This window comes from Phodopus roborovskii, unplaced genomic scaffold, assembly GCF_943737965.1.
Source record: "Phodopus roborovskii unplaced genomic scaffold, PHOROB, whole genome shotgun sequence".
In the NCBI taxonomy this organism is placed as follows: domain Eukaryota; kingdom Metazoa; phylum Chordata; class Mammalia; order Rodentia; family Cricetidae; genus Phodopus; species Phodopus roborovskii.
The window spans coordinates 5666737-5692494 of NW_026126638.1; the positions used below are offsets into that span (position 1 = coordinate 5666737).

The following is a 25758-nucleotide window of genomic DNA, read 5'->3' on the forward strand; positions in this document are numbered from 1 at the left end:
AGAAGATGGTCTCTGAGAGGGATTCAGTCTCCAGTCATACTGAAGACTAGAGGCATTCATTCTCCAGCCATGTTGAGGAGAGGTTACAGTCTGAGGTTTGGTGAGAAGTAATGGAGACAGGATGGGCCCATTCTGTCTGAGTTAGAGGTGACAGCTAATGGCTGGCTGCTTTACTTTTCTGAACTTCCACTTGAAGTTTGAACCCCCCCATAACAGTCTCTGGGTCATTTATTTTTGGTGTTACAAATCTCTGTGAGTCCAGCACAAGACAGGTCTACAGAGTGAGAGTTCCAGGACAGCTGGGAATGTTTTTCAGAGAAACCCTGTCTTGAAAAATCAAAGAAGTATACATTCATAAAATCTGATACTTACATCTCTGTACAAGAGCACATTGTTTTAGTATTGTTCTAAATTATTGAGAGATTGATCGTATATGGAAGAAGCTAGAAATTACATATCTTTAAATATGTTTGCCTAGGGCTCTACCACTGAATACATTCTATATGTCTAAAATGCTGCTTAACTACCTTATAGAACCGTGAATTTCTAATGCTTTTGCCCACATCTCAGCTGCCTCAGCACCAAATGGCAGGCCTGCCTTAAGTTAGCATGCCCCAGAATCAAGATAAATGAGTGCCTTGAAGGGTAGAAAAGCCCAACAGTTAGGCTAAGCATATGATCTAGTCCTTTTTGATGTGCCATAGGAATCAGTGATATAAAAAAGGATATGAAATAAGAGGCATAGAGCAAGAGGAAGGAGACCATAATTCTCAAGGCATTCATGTGGGCTTTTGTGCTGGGGTGTCCTTCTCCTCTGAAATTTAGCTGCATCTTCTGCAGATGTTTCCACAAGGAGACGATTAGTAGGAAGAAGGAGACCAGGGCCACTGTGAACGGTGTTAAAGAGAACACAATCATCTTGTGTAAGACCAGCTCTGAAAACCTCTCAAACCCACTTGTCCTGGAATCACATGTTGCGTTTCTCTCATATTGGCATGTCCACTCTTCTATATGTTTGTTTACTTGTATTACATTTAAAATCAAGAATATCACATTTCCCAGAAAGATTGTCAGAATAACTTGCTTTACTCTCCACTTCAGGTAGAGAAAAACAGACCTGGAGAAAGTGGCTATTTTGAGCAAATAAAAGATGCTGAGGATGGTGGCAAGCCAGAGACTGAAGTGATTGGAAACCACCCACGTCAATATAATACCTCTTATTTCTGTTCCAGCCATAAATGAAAATTAATATTTCAGATATTTTAGCCATGCTAGTAATGTCTCCAAGATCAAAACCATTCTGGAAATGGCCAAGAAAAGCAGGATCCATCCAACGGAGGAAAGAGTTCTTTGCCTGGCCCAGTCAATGCAGTTTGTCAGCACTATGAATCCATTACTCAGATTTCCAAATATAAACTCTGCAACCATTACCATAGTGAAGATGCTGTACAGTGTACTTCCCATGTCTAGACAAAGGAGTTTGACTGCTGGTCACTTGTTAAGCTGAAATGGCTTTCGTATTCTGAAACTCACACTATGCTTTCAACTTTTGCTTCTTTGGTAATGACTGGCCTAGTGTTGAAGAGAGTATTGAAGGTTTCCTAATGATTCTGCATATGTTCTTGTGAAATCTTGTTGTCTGATCTCTTTGAGGGCTAAGATATTTATATCTTTCTAGCATGTGAAGTGCAGCACAGAAGATCATGAAGTACATCCAGGTGTCATTTGATAACATCCAAACAAATTTATATTCTCTTCCACTGTTTCATTGTTTTGCATTGTCTCTGCTGAAGAAAATTTGATCATGGCAGCTTAAGTTATGGGGGACAAAGACAACAGCAGTATGATTCACCCAAAATTTAGCATGTGCATACTTTGAATCTATCACCATCACTCTGATGACTTACAGCAAATAGAAAGAGTGCTCTATGTCACTCCGTGAGTTTTCAGTTTCACATGGACCTGGAGCCCCAATTTGTCAAGACCCTCTTACCACCCAGTAATGCTTGCTATGCCTAGGAACTACATGCCTTCACATTGTATCTCCTCCCTACAGCATGCACTTTTCTTTCTGGCCACAATTGAGAAAAAACAAATGTAAACATAGTAGCGAGGGTTCAGAGAATAGCAAAGGCTGTGGACTAGTGTCTCAAGAAGAGTATTTTTAATTAAAATTAGTTCATGGGGACTAGTGAGATAGCATAGAGGTTAGGGTCACTTGATGCTTTTGCAGAGGACCAGGGTTCCACTCACAATCATCTGTAACACCAGTTCCAGAGCAACCGAGTCCCTCTTTTGGCCTCTACAGGTACTGCATGCATGTGGTGGGGCAAACATTATTTAGGCAAACATTCATACACATAAAAAGAAAAAAATAAATGAAATCATTCATTAAAAATATTCGGTTGTGGCCTTTTTCTGCTCAACAGCATTTAAAGTCTTTAAATCTCACTCTTAAAAGTGCCAGATTCTTCCAATGCCTTTGAAGTATTAAATAATTAAATGTCTTTTCTTCCCCTGGTCGTCTCCCATCGTTTCTCTCTGTGCCTTTGCATCAACTACCCTAATTTCTTTTGTTCTTCTACAAAGTAAGTTATTCCCAATATTATCTCCTTTGTTCCTATTTCAGTGTTTAGAATGTATTTTCACCAGGGAATGCATGGCCCCTTTCCTTTAATTTTTATTATACTTTGTGGTAATATATTATTTATAATTTATTAAAGCTTGCCTGAGGATTCAGAAAGCAAAGGCAGCTTCAACCTATAGTGATCGCAGTGGTGGTATATACTTTTAATCCCAGGACTCAGAAGACAAAGACAGAATGATCTCTCTGAGTTCAAGACCACCCAGAGCTACACAATATTAAATCAATATAAAAAGAGTAACACAGCTCATGCCTTTAATCACAGCACTAAAGAGATAAAAAATGTAGGATCAGGGTCTTCAGTAGTAGTTAGTTTCAAGATTCTCCAGCCACGTTGAAATGACCCCAACAATCTGAGATTGCAGCCTGAGGAGGCAGGATCGCCTTTCAGTCTGAGGCACAGGTAAGAGCTAGATGCTGGTTGCTTTGCTCTTCTGATCTTCAGCTTGAATCTTGAACCCCAAACATCAGTCTCTGGGTCATTTATTTATTGTGTTATAATACTTTACAAATATTATCTCAATGAGTAGCTTCTCTTGCTACTTTATTTAAAAGAAGACTCATATATGACATTCTCAAAAAATAAAATTAAAAGAATGATGTGCCTAGACCCTGTTCCAAATGATATGACAGTCTTTGAAGACTCCCCATGGAAGGCCTCACCCTCCCTGGGGAGCAGAAAGGGGATAGGATGGGGATTGGTGGGGGTAACAGGGGAGGACAGGAGGATTCAAGAACTGGGTTTGAAACAAGCTTGTTTCAAATTTAAAAAAAAAATTATCAAAAAAAAAAAAAAAGAAAGAAAGATGTGGGATAATGATGCTCTTGTTCACTGTAAAGATTTGACAATCATATTGGTTTAATGAAATGCTGATTGGCCAGTAGCCAGGCAGGAAGTATAGGCAGTGTTACCAGAGGTGGAGAATTCTGAGAAGAGAAAGGCAAAAAGAGGAGTCACCAGCCAGACACAGAGGAAGCAAGATGTAATGCCTGAGTACTGAGAAAAGGTACCAAGCCATGTAGCTAAACACAGGTAAGAATTATTGGTTAAGTTGTAGTAGCTTATTAGTAATAAACCTGATCAATAGGTCAGATGGTTTTTGATTAATATAAGCCTCTATGTGTTTATTTGGAACTGAACAGCTGTAGAACAGGGCAGGACAGAAACCTCTGTCTACAAAAGGAGAATAATTTGAGAATGTTTACTGTTATAGTTTAATACCTAGCATTTGTCTGTAGCATAAAGAGACAATCGTAGTTGGTCATAGTGATGCATGCTAATTATTTTACCACATGAAACTTGAGTCAAGAAGATCATGTGTAGAGCCCTGCATGGACCCCTGAGGCACCTTAAGTAAGCCTGAAGCTGGTGGCTAGAACATCTATCCCCCCCCCCCCCCGGTATGCTTCCTGTTTTGCTAACACACATCTGCTCAGGAGGAGCAAAGCCTGAAAACTTGTGCTCTTGACCCTGGGTTGTTTTCCACTGTGCTGTGAGTCAGTATATAAGCCTGCTCCTTCCCCTCAATAAACAGCATTTTGACATTGCTGTTGAATGAATGACCTGCTGTCTTGTCTCTTACCTCAAGTTCTAGGCCTTTGCTTAATTAGTGGAACAGATTGTAACATGGTCGCTGCAAGTGGAGGTTCCACCGAGATCAGGAAGAAGAATCACCTGAGAAATCACCCTCGGAGGTTGGCTGGCAAAATAAATGAATGAGGGTGTATTGAAGAATGAGTGCCTGTAACTCTAGGGAAATTCTCAGTGGGCAATTAGTGGCCCTATTGAAAAGACAGGGTGCTGGGATTAAAACTAAGACAGTTAAATAATTCATAGCCCCTGGTTTATGCATTCTGGAGGCTTAAACATCCCCGACTTGGAACAGGTAAAAAGAGGCTGGTAATTTCCCTATTGCCACCGTTTCCCTTTGGAAAAGTCTAGTTAAAGATGTGATCCTGAGCAATAGTGTTAAAGTAAAAGAACAAATGGCAGGGATGAATAAGACTTTTGAGGAAGTACAAGGTTTAGAATCTGTAAAATCTATCCAGGAACAAGAGGGATCCCAACTAGGAGATGATAGTCCTTCAGTTACTGATGAAGAAGATACTTTGGAAGCAGAATTTGAACAATTAAAACAAAGAATTGCTGAAGCCGATGAGCACAAATGCTGTCCCCTGTGGCACAACCCCTTTTCTTGTGATCCCTTTAGTAGGACCTCTGTACTATGAGGGATAGAGGAAGAGGTCAAAGATTTAATAACTAAGGTAGAAGCATTAGGAAAGGAAAGAAGTTTTTCTTGTGATTGAGACAATGGATCTTCAGGGTAACAGGGTTAGGGAGCTCAACCCACTAAATTTCAAGGATATAAAACAGCTTAAAGAGGCTGTCACTGCTTATGGGTCCCATGCTCCTTTCACTCGGGCAATTTTTGAGTCTTTTACGGTGTTCAATTGCACCCCTAGTGATTGGATACAGGTCTGTAGAGCCATGCTGAGTGGGAGTGATTATTTGCTCTGGAGAGGTGAATTTCATGAAAATCGAAACAAAACACAAACAAAACAAAACAAAGAACTGCCCAATGCAATGCCACTGCTGGATTTCCTCTAGGAATTTAGATATGCTCATGGATGCTGGGAGTTGCAATATGCTGCCCTTGCAGCTCAAATTCTTTTTGACCCTGTGGCCTATGCACTAATTGCTATTGCTGCCACTAATTTTGGAGGAAGTCTCAATTGTTTTCAGCAGGTCTGCCGAGGTTAGCTGCTGGATATAAGAAACAACAGTTCTTGGGGTGGCACCTCTGCTGGAGACCTCCTCTACAGATGACCAACTTGTGCAGCATAGAGGAAAGGAGGTTTCGGGATCACAGCTGCGGTTGTTATTACCATTGCTGCTTCCACCACTGCAGCAACAGTTTCAAGGATAGCCTTCTCCCAATCTGTAAATACCGCATGCACAGTGGATAAGCTATCAGTTGAATTGGCTGTAGCCTTAGCCACCCAAAACACACTTGATAATCTAGTACAAATTGGCATTTTAAAATTAAATCTACAAACTAGCCTCTACAGGAACAATTGGATTTATTGTAGAAGGCCCATATGGCTTCTTGTTCTCCGTCTTTCACACATATCATGGTTACACCTGCTAAAATTAAGAATGCATCAGTTGTAGTTACTTTTCTACAGGGGTCATGGAGTGATCAGTTTTTAAATTTTACACATGCTTTAGCCATGCAGATCATTAACATCAATGAAACTGGAGTACCACCTGCCAGTGCAGACCTTTCACAAGGACTTCAACTTGGGCAGATTAATTAAAGATGGGCAAGCTCTCTCTCACCGGGACTCATAGCCCTTGCCCTTGGTGCTATCTGCCTGATCTGCTAACACCGCCACAGCATTAGACAAGCCCAGGCCAACTTTCAAACAAGACAGATTCTACTATATTTAGCTCAAGTGAATGCCTCTGCCCAAGTATGGCAGAATTTACAGACAAACTAATCATCAGAGACAGGTAAGGCAGAAGGGGGCAAATATCCAGCCTAAGACAGGAAGGTTACGGGCCTGGGTGTCCTTTCCCATGATAGGTAAGGAATTATGCTGATGTCCTGTGCCTCCTAAGACAAGGGTCTTAGGAGGACCTGTAGGGCCCTGAACGGACCCCTGAGGCACCTTGAGCAAGACTGCAGCCATTGGCTGGAACATCTTGCCCCCAAGAGTTGTTATTGGTACTCCTCTTTTCTTGACCCCAGAGTTGCCAAACTCACACTTGTTAACATTAAATAAAGATACATCCTTTCTCTGTTTGTATGTTTTGTGTTATTGCTACAGTAGAACATTTGGCTATATTAGTTACAGTTTTTTATACTTAGATCAGAAGTCATGAAAATAGAAGAGGGACTAAACACTAATATCCCACATATTCCAAGATTACAGACTGAGTTCCAGTACAGCCAAAGCTGCTAACCAAGAGAAACCTTGTTTCAAAAAACAAAATAAAACAAACAAAAACAAAACAAAACAAAACAAAAATTAAGATTCTCTTCTTCTCCTTGAGGTTGCACAATGTCATTTAAATTAAATTAATGTTCACCCCCATGGTATATGAGGGCAGAATGCTGCAGGCAACTGAGTGGGTCTTCCCATCTTGTTCCAACAAAGAATATCTGTCATCTTAGATCACTGTGACAATCTGAGAACTAACACAAAAGAGAAACCAAGTAGAAACTGCACATTTCTGTGTGACATCATTGTGATTGTGAGGTATTCTTAGGGTGCGTAGCTTAGGGTTGCTATCTGGTCAATTAATAAGAAAGCACAAATCTCAGCTGCATCAACGTTAGGGTTGTCTGTGAACAAGTACATGCAGGAATTAGAGAGGTGGACAACACAAAACTATTGAAAGGAACAGTTATGGTTACAGCTTCCTACTGAGTATCTTTTTTTTCAGTCATGTAGACTCTGATTGACTTCACTTTTCATTCTTCTGTCTTCCTGATACTCAATTTTTCAAAGCTGATGCTATTGGAACTTTAGGAAAGCTATTTCTGTTTTGTATGGAGTTTTCTTGTACATCTTTCAACACTATTACACTGAAGGTCATCTTTCTAGCACTTTTAGAAATGAATCATTTTATATATTAACAACTTTGAAGCTAAAATCCATGGTGCCCAATTCTACTTGACTTCCAGATAATCAACAAACACTTGTATATCAAGTTACTGAGGTCATTAAACTTTAATTTTGTCTTCCAAGTCACAGTTTTATTAATAAGTGCTTAGAGTTATTCTCCAATAATTACCCTGTGCAAAAAGAAAAGAAAAGAAAAACCATGGGTTTAAAGTAATGATGTTTCTGTGCATTGCAGTGTTATGACCTGTACTCTTGATAGTGTTATTCTGTTATTTTTTCAAGCCTAGTTGTTTATTTTAGGCCTTCAATAATAACATTGTAAGTTTTAAGCTCTGTCTAATTGCAATATAACTAATTTGATAATATTTTCTCTAACATTGAAAATTGGCATACTGAGTTTATTCTAGAGAATTACATGACTTTTTCAATATCATCTATTATATCTTTCAAAATGATTCTCCAGATTCATACAGCTACAATTAATAAATGATGTCATAATTTACTTTAAAATTTATTAGTTTGTGGTTTTGGTTTCTTTCTTTTTTATTATTTAATTTTTTTAAAATTTTGTTTTATATTCCAACCACAGTTCTCCCTCCCACCCACTCCACCTACCCTGTAGCCCACCCCTAGTGCACTCCTTTTCATGGGTAAGGGCTCCCATGAGGAGTCAACATAGTTTGGCATAACAGGTTGGGATAGGGACAGGCCCCTCTCTCATATTTGAAGATGGAGCAAGGCATCCCACCAAAGGAAATGGGCTCCAACAAGCCAGCACCCAAATTATGATGTGGTCCTACTGCCAGGGACCCCTCTGATAGTCCAAGCTTCAAAACTGTCTCCCACATACTGAGAATCTAGTTTGGTCCCCTTCACAATTGTAGGTCTAGAGTTCATGAGTTTCCTCCAGCTTGGTTCATTTGTCTCTGTAGATTTCTCCTTTATGATCTTGACCTCCATTGCTCATATATTCCCTCCTCCCTCTGTTTGACTGGATTCCCGGAGCTTGCCCTAGTTCTTGGTTGTGGATCTTTGCATCTGGTGCCATCAATTACTGGATAATAAATCTATGATGATATTTGGGTTATTCAACAATCTGATTACAGTTCAGGTATCCTTTCTACTATTGCTGGGGTCTTAGCTGGGGTCCTCCTTGTGGATTCTTGGGAGTTACTCTAGCACCAGTTTTCTCCCTAAGCCAATAGTGGCTCTCTATTAAGATATTTCTTTCATTACTCTTCCACTGTATCCCTCCCTGCCTCTGCCATCTCATTCCCTCCTGTTCTCAGCCCCCCTTCCCTCCTCCTTGCCACCCCTCCCTGCCCACAGAATCCCCCATGGTTTGTATTTTAAGTTTGGCTTGGTTTCATATGCTTCATAATTTATTTTCTTGAAGTTCTTGTAATGTACCAATGACTAAACAATTTAAACAATGAGTACATTAGAGGCTAGTTGTATTTTGTGAAGACAGATCAACTTTATTGTGAAGTTTAATTAACCTTTCATTACTGTGTGTTTTCCTGGTTCCTATTTCTTTTGAAAAAGTCTCATGTTTCTATTCAGTGGCTTGAGGTCTTGTGAAACAACATGGAACCTTGGGCATTCTTAATCCATGTCCTTCAAATTCTAATTCATAAAAGATTTTTATCCATCCCTGTGTTTACTATACAGTTATTCCCAGTAGGTGCAATGCAAATTCATTCTATTTTCTGAATTAAAGGTCGAAAACTATTTATTGTTATAGTTTGTTTTATTTGTTTGTTTTTTCTGTTACACTATACCTTTTTTTTCTCATGAAGATGCTTAAAGGATGGATCTCAAATTTGAAAATCATTTTTAATGGTATGTCCTTTTAATTATATGATTTTATTCTGTAGAATAAACTTTCATAAAATCATAAATGTGAATGTTTATTTTAATGTTGATACTGCTAAAATTGATCAATTAATTCACATTCTTAGAGTGGGCATTTTAAAGTTAATTTTAAGAACTAAATAGTTATATCCATATACACAAATATCTAAATGTACATTACAAATGAACATTTATACAAATTTTCATGCATTTGAATTTTATTTTATTTTCATGTTACCATATACAAATAAAATTAAAATTATTTTGAAAGGTAGTGCCCAATTTAAAATATTTCCCAATATATCATGATATTATTAAATAATATAATGCAATGTTGAAACATTTTCTATTAATTTTAAACATAATGGATTTAGTCAACAATTCTAAGTAGCATATAAAGGACAGAATGATAGGCAAAGAGGATTTGCAAAAGTGTATAGGAAGTTCTTCATCTTCCTTCCTTTCTCTCATTTTTCTTACCTTAGAAAATCATCAGTCATATTGGATGTATTTTCTGAAATGAGGGATAAATCCACTGGGACTTACCAGCTTTCTCAACACACAATGCAATGCCTGTATCAATTTTTTGTCCCATAAAATCAGAAGAAATGAATGGATGAATATAGCAATGTTAGTTTATAAGAAAAGTTTGTGCAATCACATTGTCAATAATGGAGTACACTGACATAATATATTGTTGTTGATATAATATGTGATGAAGAACAAGAGGAATGAAATCATAGTCTTTATAGCTATTATGCGTGCTTCTGTGTTTGCATCCTTGACATGTATGTCCTGTAGTTTCATTCTCCTAGTGTGGCTCCATAAAGAGAATATTAAAAGATGGAATGAGTTAAGAGTCACTACAAAAATTATAACAAGAATCACATTATATAGGATATGATAGACTAAGAAACCATTTAGAATATTGAAAAATTGTGAGTGTTGTATATTTTTCCATTTTGTCCATTTGTCGATAAAATTGTTCACTATTGCTTTTATGAAAATGAGAAATATGAATAAATAGATGATTTCCTTAGGTCAGTAGTAAGAAACACTTTATAAAGTCTCTATTTAATCCAGAATAAAACTGGATTAGAAGGATGCCTATTTGAAGAAGAAGAATACACTGATGTAGGTGGTACAGGCTGCACATAAATAGTTGGATTTGTCCAGATGTCAAAAATATTAGCAAATTTTTAGATGAAAATAATGTCTTGTAGAATTTACTAAAAGGGATATCTACAACTTTTATCCACAGAAAACATATTCTGAAAATGGCCAAGCAGATGGAAATAAATTCAATTACAGAGATTTCCTGATTCTTGAACCAGGAAGTGCTGTTCATTGGTACAATAAACCCACTTTATGAATTCTATGTAGAAATTACCACAGCCAGTCTCCTATAGGCTTGACATGTCTGTTAATAGGCTATCTCTGCCTTAATTCATCAGAGGCAGTGGGTCCCAACTATACTAGTGTAGGTGTGTAAATCCAAATCTGAGTTGGACAATGAGTGCCCCTGGAAAGCCTAAAGGTATGCTCTCAAGTGAGTTCTTAATTAAATGGTAGAGTTTGTATTATTTTTTTATGAGCATATCAACTACCAATTTTCAAGGATGATTTTATATTCTCTGCTGGTTTCAACAACGATTGTATTTTAAATATGAAATTTTGCATTGGAATTTTGGTATTTATTTGCTAAAATGTAAATAGTGATACATTTTTAATGCCATCCTTTGCATGAGATTTATTCATTTTGATATGTGTTTGCATCTGATCCATTCACCATTCATGCTGCTACGAGACCTGAGCAAAAATCCAGAAAATGCTGCATTTGACTTGAGTTTATGATCAGTGCTTATCATTGTTATGAATTTCATGAATACACGTTTTTTTAGTAAGCATGAAAAATTTAAGAAAATAGATCAAGCTTATGTTATGTTTTAAGACTTTTATCAATTGATTTTATGTTGCCATAATAAAACACCTCGACAAAAATCAAACTAGGAAATAAATGTTTTATTTTGGCATGTAGTCCACTTTGGAGGCGAAAGATTGACAGCAGGGAACAAAAGGCTGGCCTGACAGTCAGAAAGCAGACTGTTCACATTTTATCCATACGTAGGAAGTAAGCAGAGAAGGAGAATAAGAAGTAAGCCCAGGTTACAAACTTCAGAGACATACTTTGTTCAGCAAAAATATTTTTTCTTAAGGGTCCATAACTTTTGAAAACAGCATTAGCACCTGGGAATCTCATGTTCAAACATGTGAGTCTGTGAGGGACATTTCATACTCAAACCAGAACAATTCCAATCTTTAACACTTGTCACAGTTTTAACACAGGACGTTATTTGATCTTCCTTCCCTGGGTACTTGTAACGTATGTCTTCCCTTCTTTAGTCTAACATTTTGTTTCATAACTGTAACTAAAACAAGGAATTCTGAAAGTAAATCATAAAACATTGTGTGATTGCGAACTGCTAACTGGAATATTTGCTCCTAGGACACAGCTTGTTAGGTAAACTGGCCTGACTATTATGATCCACAATATGTGAATCATGTAGAGATGTCAAACAGGCCCCATGGCAACTGTTGCATCTAAGTCTTGTTTCTAATTCTTTCTATTCCATGACATGCACCAAGGTTATAAACCAATATTTATAATAGTTGAATGTTCCAAGGGAATACATAGCTATTAGCCACATCATGCACATGTGTGTTGCTATAGTCTGTAGATGAAATCTCCTCCCACTGGCTTGTTTTTTTGAAGTACTGCATCTTGGAGGAGAACCTACAGCTACTACTAACTTACTAAATCAGAATAAATGTTTACCCTTATACATAAGCTTTGACTTCACCCCCAAAGGACATTTCTCTTTGCAACAGAAAGAGACTGCCATAGAAAAGTCCAACCAACCAAAATGCAAAATTGTTGAACCCAGTCTCAAATGATATGCCTACAAAACAGCTCCTGCAGCTAAGGCTCAGAGATCATTGTGGAAGAGTCCGGAAAGACTGGAAGAGGTAAAATATCAGAGAGTTTCTTGAGAGATTCTGTTTGCTATGAATGTCAGAAGCTACACCCATAATATCTCACTGTTTGCCTAATCACGAGCTGAACAAGGACAGCCAAAATAGACATATCAAAATGGACAGGGGAAAGAGTCATGAGGTCTCAACCCTCAACAAAGAAATAGAGAAAATAAAGAAATTCTGAAAGTAGAAGAAATAATCTTCTCTGGCAAAGACTATTTATCCAATACCAAATGGTCAGCCCAGAAACAAGCAACATTATACAGACTAAGCAGGTTATATTTACATATTTAGAAATATATACACATATGCATATATGTATCAATAATTAATAAAATATGAAGCCATAAGTTTAAAAGCAAGTGTGGGAGATAGGTAAACCTAATAATTGTAATTAACTTAAAAAATTTTCATGACAATGTTTCTAATGCATTATCAAAATAAAAATCAGTGCAAAACTACTAATTATAACAATTTTTTAAAAAGTCATCTTCCGTTTTCATATGTATAAAGTAGTTTTAATTACAAAGTCTGTACAATGTATTTGACATTTCCCAGACTAGTGTTAATAAACTCATAGATAGTTAATGCAGTCAACTTCACCAGATATGACATTGTCTCTCTAAGTTTCAATAGGGCACAAATGAAATCTATCAAAATTTTAGAGCACAATAATAGCAGTAACAATTGCATGAGAAAAAGTAAAAACCAGCCCATCTTAACTGTTTCTTTTTTGTGTGTCAGTCTCTGGGAAGCAGTCACAAAGTTTTCTGTATATTGTCCCAGTGCTTGGGTTTCTGATTTATCCTGTATATTTTTTTTCATCGAATGCATAAGTTCTGACTTAAAGATACACAAGTGTATGTTGGAAATCAACCACTTGTTTAATAGGACTTGGTTCTTAATCCCTTTCCACAGGATTTTCTGGGTCAACCATATTCACATCACCATTCTTTGCCTTGGATAGCAAACTTTTGAGTCTTCAGTACAACATGTTTGAGGGATGATCTGAGAGGGCTGGAGCAAAGAGGATGCCTCAAAATAGGATGGTGCTCTTTGTAATGTCATTACTCACATGCATATTATAAATATAAATTGTATATATGACATCATAGGTTTATCTATGTTCTGAAAAATTTAAAAACTTATCAAAACTTTATAATACATTTACTGTAAAGATTTCCTATGTTTAAATATGTTTTGTAAGTATTCTTTCATATAAAACTTTACTAAGACAGAAACTTGACATTTGCTAAACAGCTCTATGGTTTGGACAGTGATTTTTCTAAACACACTGGTCAAAATTTATAAAGTTTAATATATAAATTATATAGACAATATAAGCCTTTCTCATGAACCATTTTTCGTATAGAATATGTGAACTGATCTCTGAAGTGGTCTAGGGATGTGAAGGTCCTTAATCTGACCTGAACCTCATCCACTGCAGTAGAGAATGCAAGGCTTGTCTCAGTTTACTATTTCCCAGAATCTGTACACATGAGTGAACAGCAGGAAAAGTTATTAGGGTAGCCTTTGTAAACAGGAGGATTTGAATATTCTCTAGTTGAGATGTACAAAATATCGCAATTATAGACAAAAAGAAACATATGTAAAGTACGAGAAAGACGATCACCATTTGTAGTGCCTTTATGTGGGCTGTGGTACTGATGTCTCTGCAGCCTTTGGCAGTGTGCTGCATGCTCTTCAGATGTCTCCACAGGGAGAAGATGAGCAAGAGAAAAGCCGTCAAGGACATAGTGAAGGGGATGACTGTAAATATAAAGCTGGGGAATATGAGTAACCTAAAGAACTGTGGGAAAGTTCTTACAATGGAAGTGTAAGATGCATTTCTTCTAGATTCATTAACCATGGTATCAATATTGCCGTTTATCATTAGGATATTTAAAAACAAGAGGAAAAGAGACAATAGCATTGCCACTGAAAGCACCTTTTTAAATCTCCACTTTAGGTAGAGGAACACAGAGTTAGAGAAAACAGCTATCTTGAGAAAATAAAAGATGCTGAGGCTGGTAGCAAACCAGATGCTGAAATGATTGGTTACCGTCCATGTGATATAAATAGCTCTTACCATACATCCTGTAGTCAAAAAATCTGGGTAAACTGCAGAAATCCACCAGTCTACGAATATTACCGAAAGCACTGAGATTCTGGAGACAGCCAAGGCAGTGAGAATCTGATCCACTGAAGAGATGTTTCTTCTCTTGACCCAGTCCACGGTGTTTGCCACAGCTATGAATCCATTCCCCAAACTTCCAACTACGAATTCTGTATTGAAAAGTATTGTAAGTGTGATCATTAGCATCATGCCCATTCTCCTTGAGACAATGCCCCAATGCTAGCGTTCACAGACAACTCCTTTGAATTTACTTAAAATGCCGCAAATATCTGATTCATGAAAATGCAAGGACATTCTCCATGTTTAAACAGAATGCCGCAAAGCAGCCAAAGGTCTTGTGGCTTTCTTTTCACAGTTCACCTGTGCTTCATACAGATTCTGTGTCCTAGCAACAGCAGCTCAGCCTTTTGTCCCCAATGAAGACACTGAATTCTAAAATGCTGCAAGTAGGTAAATGTGGGCGCATTTGCAAGTCTCCACTGGGCACATATCAAACCTGTCCTATTGTGTTTGAGTCTTTAACGGTGTTAAGTCTCACTATTTAATATGCTACTTTCTGAGAACTGAGCTTTCTTTAAAGCTTGAAAACAGCCTGCAGGATCAGATGTGAATATGTCATTAAATGCACTTTCTAAAACTATCAGCTATTTATCGCACTATTTCTTACATGTTCAGTAACAAAAAACTATATTTTCTGTTTACAAAATTATCTCTCTCTCATATGCAAACACACACATACACAGGGAGAGAAAGAGAGAGAAGTGATTTCCAATAAACATTTTATTTGGATTAAAATCCTTATTATTAAAATTTAATAATAATATTATTATTATTAAAATTTATTTTTTAACATAATAAATGTGTATATTATACTTAAATTGTATGGATAACTAAGAGTTCATTTAAAGTGCTTTCAAGTATACATTATTAAATACAGGTGGCTAATAAATTTGGAATATTTTATCTGTGTCTGTGAATGCAGGAAGAAATTCATCTGTTGTCACATGAAGCCTACATTGAAATGAATGAGTTCATTTACAAGTGAGAATCCTTAATCTCTGCCTCCTTCTTGCTCAGATGGCACTTTCTTCCATCAGCATAAATGACGGTCTGCTTTTTTAAATTTTTTTTTCATTTTAAAACAAGCTTTTCTCACTTTATATACCAATCCCACTTCCTGCTCCCTCTCTTCCTCTTGCTCTTCCCACCCAACCCCCGACTCCCCATCCACTCCTCAGAGAGGATAAGGCTTCCCATGGGGAGCCAATGAACTCTGGCACCTTACTTTGAGTCAGGACCAAGGCCCTCCCCCTATATCTCAGCTAAGGTGTCTCTCCAAAAAGAATGGCCTCCAAAACGCTAGTTCAAGACTAGGGATAAATCCTGGTCCTACTGCCAGTGGCCCCACAGACTGTCCAAGCCACACAACTGTCACGAACATTCAGAGGGCCTAGTTTGGTCATAAGTGGATGTTAGAGGTAAAGCAAAGGATAACCAGCATATAGTCCATGACACAGAGAACCTAGGTAACAAGGAGGACCCTAAGAGACATACATATACATGAATCCCAATGGGAAGGGGAAATAGGCAAGATCTCCTTACCTTCCACAACATTAACCTAATAGCCTTCAGTAGTTCCTATGCTTCTCTCAAATCTATTTTATGCATATTTATGTAATAAGAAACTTGATTATCCTCTATTCCCATAAATAGATTTATTCACGGTAGGGTATATCTACTTCAAATAGAAACAGATTTTTTTTTCCCACAAGTCTCCTTCAAGAACATCAGTACCAGTGGATTTAAAATTCACTTGTGTAAAATGATGTAGGATTGGTAACAAGCTACTAATTGCAGGTGGTGGTGGGTGGTGGTGTTGGTGGCGGTGACACACACTTTTAATCCCAGCACTCATGACGCAGAGGCAGGCAGATCTTGACTTCACGGCTAGTGTGATCTACAGCCTGGATTCAGGACTGCCAGGGCAATGCTGAGAAGTTTTTGTTGTGGGACATTTGATCCCAATGTGACCCTCTAAGACTGTTAATAAATTTTACCTTGAATCACAGGGTGGAGCCAGCAACTAGCTGAGCTGAATTGGCCACAGAGAAGACACATAGGAAGGAAAGGGCAGGGATTCCGGTTTGGGTGCTCTCTTTGGTTTGGGGATGAGTGAAGAGACATGTCTTGCTGGCTCTTTGGCCAAAAAGCAAGGTCAGCTGGCTGCCCCTCGACTTCTCCGACTTCTCCGATCTAGCAGATTTTCACCCCCACATCTGACTTCTGAGTCTTTGTTGGTGAATAGAAGGGTAGAGATTTAGTTTAAACCTACGCATCACAAACTCCGCAGAGCCAGGGATGCTGGATCACAAGTCTCTCCAAGTGGTGGCCTGGGATTTGAGAGCTGGTTGGTGGCCCAAAAGAAAAAGTCTGTTACATGTAATAGATTTTTATAGCTGCAAATGACAAGACAAAAATGGTTAAAATGGTTAAAATAAAAGCCGGTTGAGTAAGGCAGTTGACTTCTAACTAGACTACAAAGGAACAAAACGTTATTCCTCACTCTAAGTAAAATTTGCAAAATCACAGAGTAAAATACAAGAGAATATATTAAAAGTACTATATTTTTAAATATATTTTTAATATTAGAATTATGCATGATTTTTCTTTGTTGTTGTAAAAACTGATTTCTAGAGTTTTCTATGAAACTGGGGATTGTGTATCTTTGGACCTGCAACTTAGCCACCATTTTTCAGGAAATAAGGCTTGTCTGAGATTATTATGTTCAAGAATTAGTACACATAAAATGGACATCAGGAAATGTTATGACAGTGGCCCTCATAATGGAAATCATCAGATTGTTATCCATTTCAAATATCAAAGTGCATACTGATAGGGAGATTAAGAAAATAAAGTAGGAAGAATCTGGTGATGAAGGACAAGGCTTTGATGAAGTGCTGAAATATCTGTATCCTTTGATGTTGGGTTGCATGTTCTTCAAAGAAGGGAAGTGACACAGTGAAGGGGATGAAGTTGAAGAAAGGTGGTAAATAAAATAAATAGAAATCTGGCACTAGGAAAATTTCCAGGGATCCACAAGGATGACTTCCAACTAAGAATCTAAGCAAAACTGGAGAGGCTACCTTAAATACTCTTCCCTGATAATGAGATTGATGATTACCTTATGTGCCATCCTAGAGCCTTCATCCAGTAGCTGATGGAACCAGAAGCAGACACCCACAGCTAAACACTGAGCTAAACTCCTGGAATCCATTTGCAGAGAGGGAAGAGTGATGAGCAAAGGGGTCAAGACCAGGTTGGAGAAATCCACAGAAATAGCTGTCCTGATCAAGGGGGAGCTCATGGATACCAGACTGATACCTAGGAAACCAGCATGGGACCTACCCAGAGCCCCTGGGTTGTGGGTGTCACTTAGGTAGTCTATTTAACCCTAGTGAACAAATGGACTTTGGAAGCCCATTCCACATAGAGGGATACTCTCTCAGCCTCGACACATGGGGGAGGGCCTAGACCCTGCTCCAAATGATCTGATAAACTTTGAAGATTCCCCCATGGAAGTTCTCACACACCCTGTGGGGCAGAAAAGGGATGAGATAGGGAGTCAGCAGGGCCAGGGGTTGAAGGGAGGAGAAGGGAACTGGGATTGACATGTAAAACAAGAATCACTGCATGTATTAATAGTTGGACTATATTATATTACAATCACATTATAATATAATTATACTACATTCACATTATTATATAATTATAATATACTCACCTACATTTGATTTGTATATAAATACATTCATTTGTTTTGTTACTATGGGTTACTAATAGATTAAAATGCACAAAACACTGGTATTTTTGCACAGAATTTCCCTAGATATTTATAGCACTTTGGGCTCTAATATTAATTATGTGATTACTTTTGTCTAGTTCAGTAGAAGCTTTTGATCTTCAGGAATTTTCTTCTACTTTTTGATTCAGTGCTTTCTCATTTTGTTGTAAATTTCTTTTCTCATTTTGTCTAGTTTTATTCATAGGCATATTAATTTTTGAGAATATCTCTGATTTTGTTTTGATTTTTTTATTGTTGTGAGAAAAAAACTTATTTTAAAAAATAATTACTTTGTATTTTAGATTATAGTATCAGTACACAATTTTCCCATGCCTTTTCTCCATCCAAAACCTCTCACATATCCCTCCTTATGCTCTTTCAAATCCATGGACTCTTTTCCCATTAATTACTGACATACATACATACATACATACATACATACATACATACATACATGCTTTTTTTACTTTCTTGGTCTCTTCTATATTTACTACCATAAGTTCAAATAAGTAAGGTGACACTCCCAACTTTTCCAACTGTGTCAGAATAGGTAAATGGCTGATCTCTCAGTAGAGAATAGTACAGTTGGTGAATCCAGTGGAACATAAAAAATAAAAGACCCAGGGATAGACATTGGGGTTCAAGCTTCAAGCTGAAGATCAGAGAAGCAAAGCAGCCAGCCACTAGCTCTTACCTCTACCTCAAACCAAAGGGGTGATCCTCAAAATGCTCTCTACTTCACTGTTCCTCAGATTTACTCAGACTGCTATGCTCTCCACAACATGGTTAGAAATTAAATCTCAGAGCAAATACCAGCTCTGAGACTTTGCTCCTGTCTTATATACCTCCCCAATGCTGGGATTAAAGGTATGCAATTCCACATGCTGAGATCACCTTTGTGTGAGCTGTTTCTTTTAGGACTGCATAAATTTTGTATAGTCAGTGTGGCCTTGAACCAACAGAGAGGGATCTATCTACCTCTTAATCCTGAGTCTTGGGATTAAAGGTGTGTACCACCAGTACCTAGCTTCTACAACTAACTAGTGTGGCTGGATTTGCTTTCTGTACCTTCAGTCAGGCTGATTTATTATTAAATCATAAATAATCTATCACCACAATGTAGCTATCTTGAGCATATATTGCTGAGAATAATAGGGAGGCATGCCCCAATACAGTTAATCACTGCTCTTATTTTCCTCCATAAAACCCTGAATTAATCACACTTCTGAGTATATTAACTTTCTTATACCATTAGAAAAATCTGAAGAAATTCATGCAGAGATAATCTGACAAGGAACCATTTTGTTCCTGCCCCTAAATGTAGTTCATCAAATGCCATGAACTCACTGTCAAACTGTCAGAAGTAATTTCTGCACTATTAGGATGGCAGTAATGAGTTAATTTAGACAGAAAGAAGAGTGTCCAAACAAAAGCCCTTGATTGTGATACAGTTTGTGATTGAAATTTTTACCAGTACCTGGTTTTTAGATGACTTGATATACACCAAAGCTCTCAATCTTTCTATTCCTGTGAACACTGCCAATAAGAAATATAATACTGTCTACTAAAAGAGTTTAGTGTTGTTTTCTTTGGAAAAAAAAGCCATTATTCCCTCAATTGAAAAAAAAAAAAAGTCATAATATATAACGTGTTGCCTTTCATAGAAAGGAATCCTTCAGCAATAAATCAAAGTGATGCTGGATTCTTATTTGTTAGTATGTAAATGAAGATGTATTCTCTTACTTGATTTTACAAGTTTTTGAATTGCTTATGGTCCATTGGGTTTGGTTTTATAAAGTTTGCATGGTAGCTAGTAAAATGTTTCAATCAAATGTAATCATTTATGGAGAATGATAACTAGGACCACACCGTCATATAAGGTTCTTCCCTGTAGGTTGAACTGTATTTCCAGAAACTAAGTAAATTGTTTTTCTAGAAGTTTTGCCTTTTCAACCTCATCAACTCTCAGCAATAGCCTGCCAGGGGAGAGGTCAGAGTTGATCACCTGACATCCTTTAACTGAACATTCACTGATTACTCTTAGGAACAGCCAGCTGTGTTACAAAAGGGAAACTTGCCAATTTTTTTCTGACTCGTTTTCCTCTAACAAGTGTAGGAGGACACATGGGCCTGATCTTACCTCACCATGGGCCTGATCTTACCTCACAACCACAACCACCCTGTTGTCTATATATATGTCTACGGCTTTACTATCTTATCGTTCCCAGTAAATTTGCTGTAAGAAGGACAATCTATGTCAGTGTGTTCCTTAAACAACAAACATTAAATATTCAGGGATTATATAAATCAAAAAGAAAGCACTAAAGCATTGCAGATGGTGTGTATGCTTTCTTATTACCGAGACTCTATTTTAACAAAAACATTGGAGAAATTGGGATTTAAAGGAAATAATTTCTAGATTTGACTCAGTTTTCCTGTTCAAAGCCTTCATTTTCCCTATGGACCTGGGAAAATTTCAACTTTTCTGTAAGTGGGAGCTGATACCTAATATGTAATTGGAAATTTATTCCTCATAATTCGCTAGCATGGGCACACACACTCATCACCACCTCACTATGAGTGTTTTGTTTGGTATCTGGAAGATATCTAACAAGAATAAAACATGAAATACTGTTGTATGTCTTTATCAAACTTCTCCCTTAGCACTTGGGGAACTCTCCAGAAGAGGAGGCCAAAAGAATGTAAGAGCTAGAGGGGATGGAGGACACCAAGAAAACAAGTCCTCTTAGACACAACCAAATGGATACACACATGAACTCATGGAGCTGGGCAGCAAGCACAGGGCCTGCATGGGCCTCTGCCAGATGGAAAAAACCCTTGAGGGAAAAAGCCTACATACCAAAAAAATACTCACAAAGACCTCAAGAGAGAGGCTATGTGTGCTGGGGACATTAGAGTAACGTGGGACTGGATGACCTAAGCTTACCATAGATGATCCCATTGTGAATCTAAGATGCTGATCATGGAACTCCAAGACTCAGTATTTGCCCTGCTGGGCTTTGGTCTTTCTTGAGTCTGGTCTTTCTCTTCCATGCCATCATTTTTGAATAGGGATGCTTACTTTGCATCATTATATGATATATACATATATATATTATATATAATATATATATATATATTATTCTATGGGGGCTTACAACTAACAGATTGCCTTAAATCTGTGAAGAAATTTGGACTTTGGAACAGAATTAATAATGTTAATGACAATAAGGATATTGGAAGATTGATTAAATGCTTTTTATATCATAAGATGGTCTTGAACCCACAAAGGCCAGAGAAAGATGAATGGTTTGAATGTAAAACATGCCTTATATGCTGTGTTTATAAATACTTGATTTCCTGAGGGCACTGCTTGGTAAAGTTGTGGAACCATGAGCAGAGCAAAGGAACCTTCCTGGAATAAGTGAATGCCGGAGGAGAGTCTTAAGATTCAGAGGCCTGCTGAATTTCCTATTTACTTTCTTCTGTGGGCAAAAGTAACACAACCATCCCAGTTCCTTCTATTTCCATGTTTTCCACCTTGCTGTCTGTCAAGTCTATTGGTAATAGGAATGATCCTCTAGAGCTGTATGCCTACATTCTATAAGTTTTGAGGGGAGGAAGGCTATTTAATTATAGCAACAGGTTAAAGTAATTAAAACACTTATCAAGCTAAATTGAACGTATTATAGAAAAATATACTCTCCATATATTTCCAGATATCTGACCAGGGGGAATAGGGAGATTGTTTCTGCACATTTTTTTTAATAATTTCTCTGATTATCTTTGGTCTGTTGCAAAATCTGTCTGTATCTGTTACTGGGGAAGCATTCAGCGTTTGTGGGGTTTATAATGAAGAAGCTACTCTGATGCTAATCAAAGAAGTAAAACTATCTGGGGAATGTAGAGTTTGGATTTTTGGTAAATTCATGTGCTGACATATATTTTGTGCTTTTCTGATTACTATTATTATTTTCTCTAATAGTATATGCATCTGGTTTCTTATGTTTTATTGCACCTGTGTATTTTAATTTTCCCTGTTATCTCTCTGATTATTTTGATAGCACTCCATGTCTTCATTTTCTACATATAAGGATTCTATCAACCAGAAGTTGAAAATACTTTGAAAAATCCCAACCATAGAATATGGACACAAGTTATCTTTTCATTATCACCTGGCAAATGGAGGAAAACAACTACCTAAAATATATTGGGTATTAAAAGAAATTTGAGGTGATTTAAACTATAATAAAGAACTCAAGTTTATTTTCAACTCATTTTACATGAGTTAATTTTATAACCACAAATATTGTATCCACAAATATAGCTGATAATCAATATCCCAACAACACATAGAATGCCTGTATATGTGCATATTATGTGATTGACTAAGGTATTTGAGAAAGTATGGACTGTGTTAATTTACTACTTTTAGTTGCAATTATATTTTTTTCTATTTCCCTATTGATGAATCATTTTCAGTTGATGATACTAGTGAGGCAAAGCAATCTGTTCACTAATGGGTGATGTCCTGTATATATGTTTCTCCTATTGGTTGATGAATAACACTGTTTGGCCAAAGGAGGCAGGAAGATAGGTGGGACTATGAGATGAGGAGAATTCTGGGAAAGATAGGCAGAGAGGGACCAAAGAGAGATGCCATGTAGCTGGAAAAAAAAAAGAAACAGGCCCAGGCATTCTCCAGTAAGATAAGAACATGTGGAAATATTTAGATTAATAGAAATGGGTTAATAATTAAGTCAGAGCTAGCCAATAAGAAGCACTAGCCATCAGCCAACAGTTTTATAATTAATATAAGTCTCTGAGTGTTCATTTGGAGCTGAAGCAGTGGGGTCTGGATGGAAAAAAAACCTCCAGTATCAGTTCACCAGTAATTATGCTTCCATAAGTTAGGTACTATGCAGTTGTTAATTTATAAAAATACTTCTTACTCTCTGACCATGCAAGAAGAAATGATTGTCTTGTTCTAAATCAGAGCATTGTTCTTCTCATTTAAAAATCTACACACACTAGTCAAACTTTTACTATGTGTCCTCTAGGTTTTTTCATAGTAATAAATACATATACTAAGTAAAAATTCATGCAGGCAGAAATTATTATGTTTATCCATTCTATTTCATGTAGAACTACAATGATATTATTTTATAAAAGACTTCATATTTATTACAATATGTATGAAGTTCTTATGTGTCTTCTCAGTGGCCTTAATATTTCAGTTTGAAATACCATTTTTCTTTTTTATAATTTTCCCTTTGTATTTGTATGCTTGGGCTTCTCTAATAAGACTTCATAGGCTGAGTGGTTTCAACAACAAAAATATATTTTCCATAAGTTCTATAGGGTAGGAGGCTAGACCCAAAGCCAGTAGGGCTTGATTCTGGTGATCCTATTGGCTTACACAGACCACTTTCTCACAGGACTTTCCTCTGTGAGCTCATATGATTTTCCTCTGTGCTGACAGATTGCTGAGATTTCTTTACTTCTCAGAAGGCATCAGTGTTATTGGGCTAGAACTTGACCCTTGTGCTGTGGAATATAATACTTCTGTACACTGTGAAAATGTGTTTTTCTCATTGTTAATAAGAAGCTGCATTGACCCAATAACTAGGCAGGATTTTTGTGACAGAGAGAATGCTTGGAAGAAGAAGGGTGGAGTCTAAGGAGCTGCCAGCCAGAAGCAAGAGAAGCAAGGGATTAATATGCTGTGGTGAAAGAAAGGTACCATCACATGGCAGGGGGTAGATAAGGAGTATGGGTTAATTTAAGTTGTAACAGCTAGTTAGTAACAAGCATAAGCTATCAGTCAAGCATCTATAATTAATATTAAATCTCTGTGCCATTATATGACTGGCTGGAAGGAAAGAAAGTCCACTTATACCCCTGTGATATTTTCCAAGCTTGAGTGTGTTCATAAAGATCAAGTGTCAAAGGCAGGCATAATACATTTCCACATTAGGATTTTGAAATAATAGCGTTTTTGAAACAAGTCCATTAGTAATACTTTTCCATGAAGATAGGCTTGTAATACAGGACACTGGTCTCTTTTTGTTTGTTTGTTTGTTTGTTTGTTTTCAGTGTTTGTTTCATGTTTTTGTTTGGGAACATATTTTGTGTTCGTTAGTCTGGCCTTTCACTCACTATATAGCCCAGGATGGCTTTCAATTCTTCTGCCCCTCTCTTAAGTGTTAGGATAACCAACATGTGCCACTGTGCCTTGTTTTATGCAGTACTGGGTGTGCTGGATAATTTTATGTTAACTTGATACAAGCAAAATCCACCTGAGAGGAGGGAAACTTAATTAAGGAAACGCCTCTATAAGATTGGACTAGGCAAGCCTGTCAGGCATTTTCTTAATTAGTGACTCATGTAGAAAGGCCCAGTCTTGTGGTTGGTGCCACCCCTGACCTAGTGGTCCTGATTTCTATAAGAAAGCAAGCTGAGCAAGCCATGGCCAGCAAGCCAGCAAGCCAGCAATCAGCATATTCCATGGCAGCTGCATCAGCACCTGCCTCCGGATTTCTTCCCTGCTTGAGTTCTTCTTGCCCTGACTTCCTTCACTAATGAACAGTGATATGGAAGTGTAAGCCAAATAAACCCTCCTCAGATTGCTTTGGTCATGGTATTTTATCACAGCAATAATAATCCTAACTAAGGCAATTTGGGGATCAATCCCAGAAGATCAAACTTCATGAATTCTAAAGTAGAACTCTTTTCATTAAACCACATTCCCCAGTTCATGAATTGCTATGGAATAAACCTCTTGTTCACTGTAAAGATTTTTCACTAGAATTGGTTTAATAAAATGCTGATTGGCCAATAGCCAGGCAGGAAGTATAGGCAGGGTGACCAAATTAAGGATAATGAAAAGGAGAAGGGCAGAGTCTCAAGACAGGCACAGAGGGAGTAGGAGATGAACTTGCAATGCTAATAAAGGTACCTTCACATGGCAGAGTATAAATAAGGACTATGTAAGTGTTAGCTAGTAATAATCATGAGCCATCAGATGAGGATATATAAATAGTATTAAGCCTCTGTGTTGATTATTTGGGAGCTGGTAGGCAGGAGAGACATGTTCGACTACAGTGAATTACCTCTTTTATACTGAAAAGATATCAGTTGATTTACTTATAGCACAGATTCTGTATGGATAGTTACGGTTACACTTTAAGCAATTTGAAAATAGAAATCAGTTCTTTTTTAATACTGCCGTTTTGAGGGGAAAATATTTCTCAAGCAATTAGGTTTGCATTATTTGTAAATATCACTTGTCATTATTTTATTTATAGTTTCCAAATTTCAATTTGCCTCTAGGGGTGTCAAATTAATGCTATTATAAACATGTGAATATGTGACTTTTCATTTGGTTAATATAGACAGTATACATGAAGGAATACATTGTTCTCCTTGTAAATATTATTGTCATTATTTTGTATACAATTTCTGAATTTCAGTTGCCTCTGGTGGTATCAAATTAATGCTAATTTAAACATGTGAATATGTTTACACATACGGGGAAGACTGGAAAAAAACTTTATTTATGAACAGAGATAATTATCACAGTTACTACTTTACACTTTAAATCTTGGGCGATTT

General features: G+C 37.2%; 2 protein-coding genes and 1 pseudogene across 2 annotated transcripts; all 3 read right to left on the reverse strand.

The window, feature by feature from the left end:
• Positions 1-523: 523 nt before the first annotated feature.
• Positions 524-1464, reverse strand: LOC127212906 (taste receptor type 2 member 13-like). The gene is given in 2 exon segments (XM_051173097.1): positions 524-574; positions 577-1464. Coding segments are annotated over 2 exon segments (939 nt in total).
• Positions 1465-9787: 8323 nt separating this feature from the next.
• On the reverse strand, positions 9788-10998 carry LOC127212907 (taste receptor type 2 member 13-like; annotated as a pseudogene).
• Positions 10999-13583: 2585 nt separating this feature from the next.
• Positions 13584-14498, reverse strand: LOC127212908 (taste receptor type 2 member 125-like). Its single transcript, XM_051173098.1, has one exon. The coding sequence runs from the start codon at positions 14496-14498 to the stop codon at positions 13584-13586; it is 915 nt and encodes a 304-aa protein (XP_051029055.1).
• Between the last annotated feature and the right edge of the window lie 11260 nt (positions 14499-25758).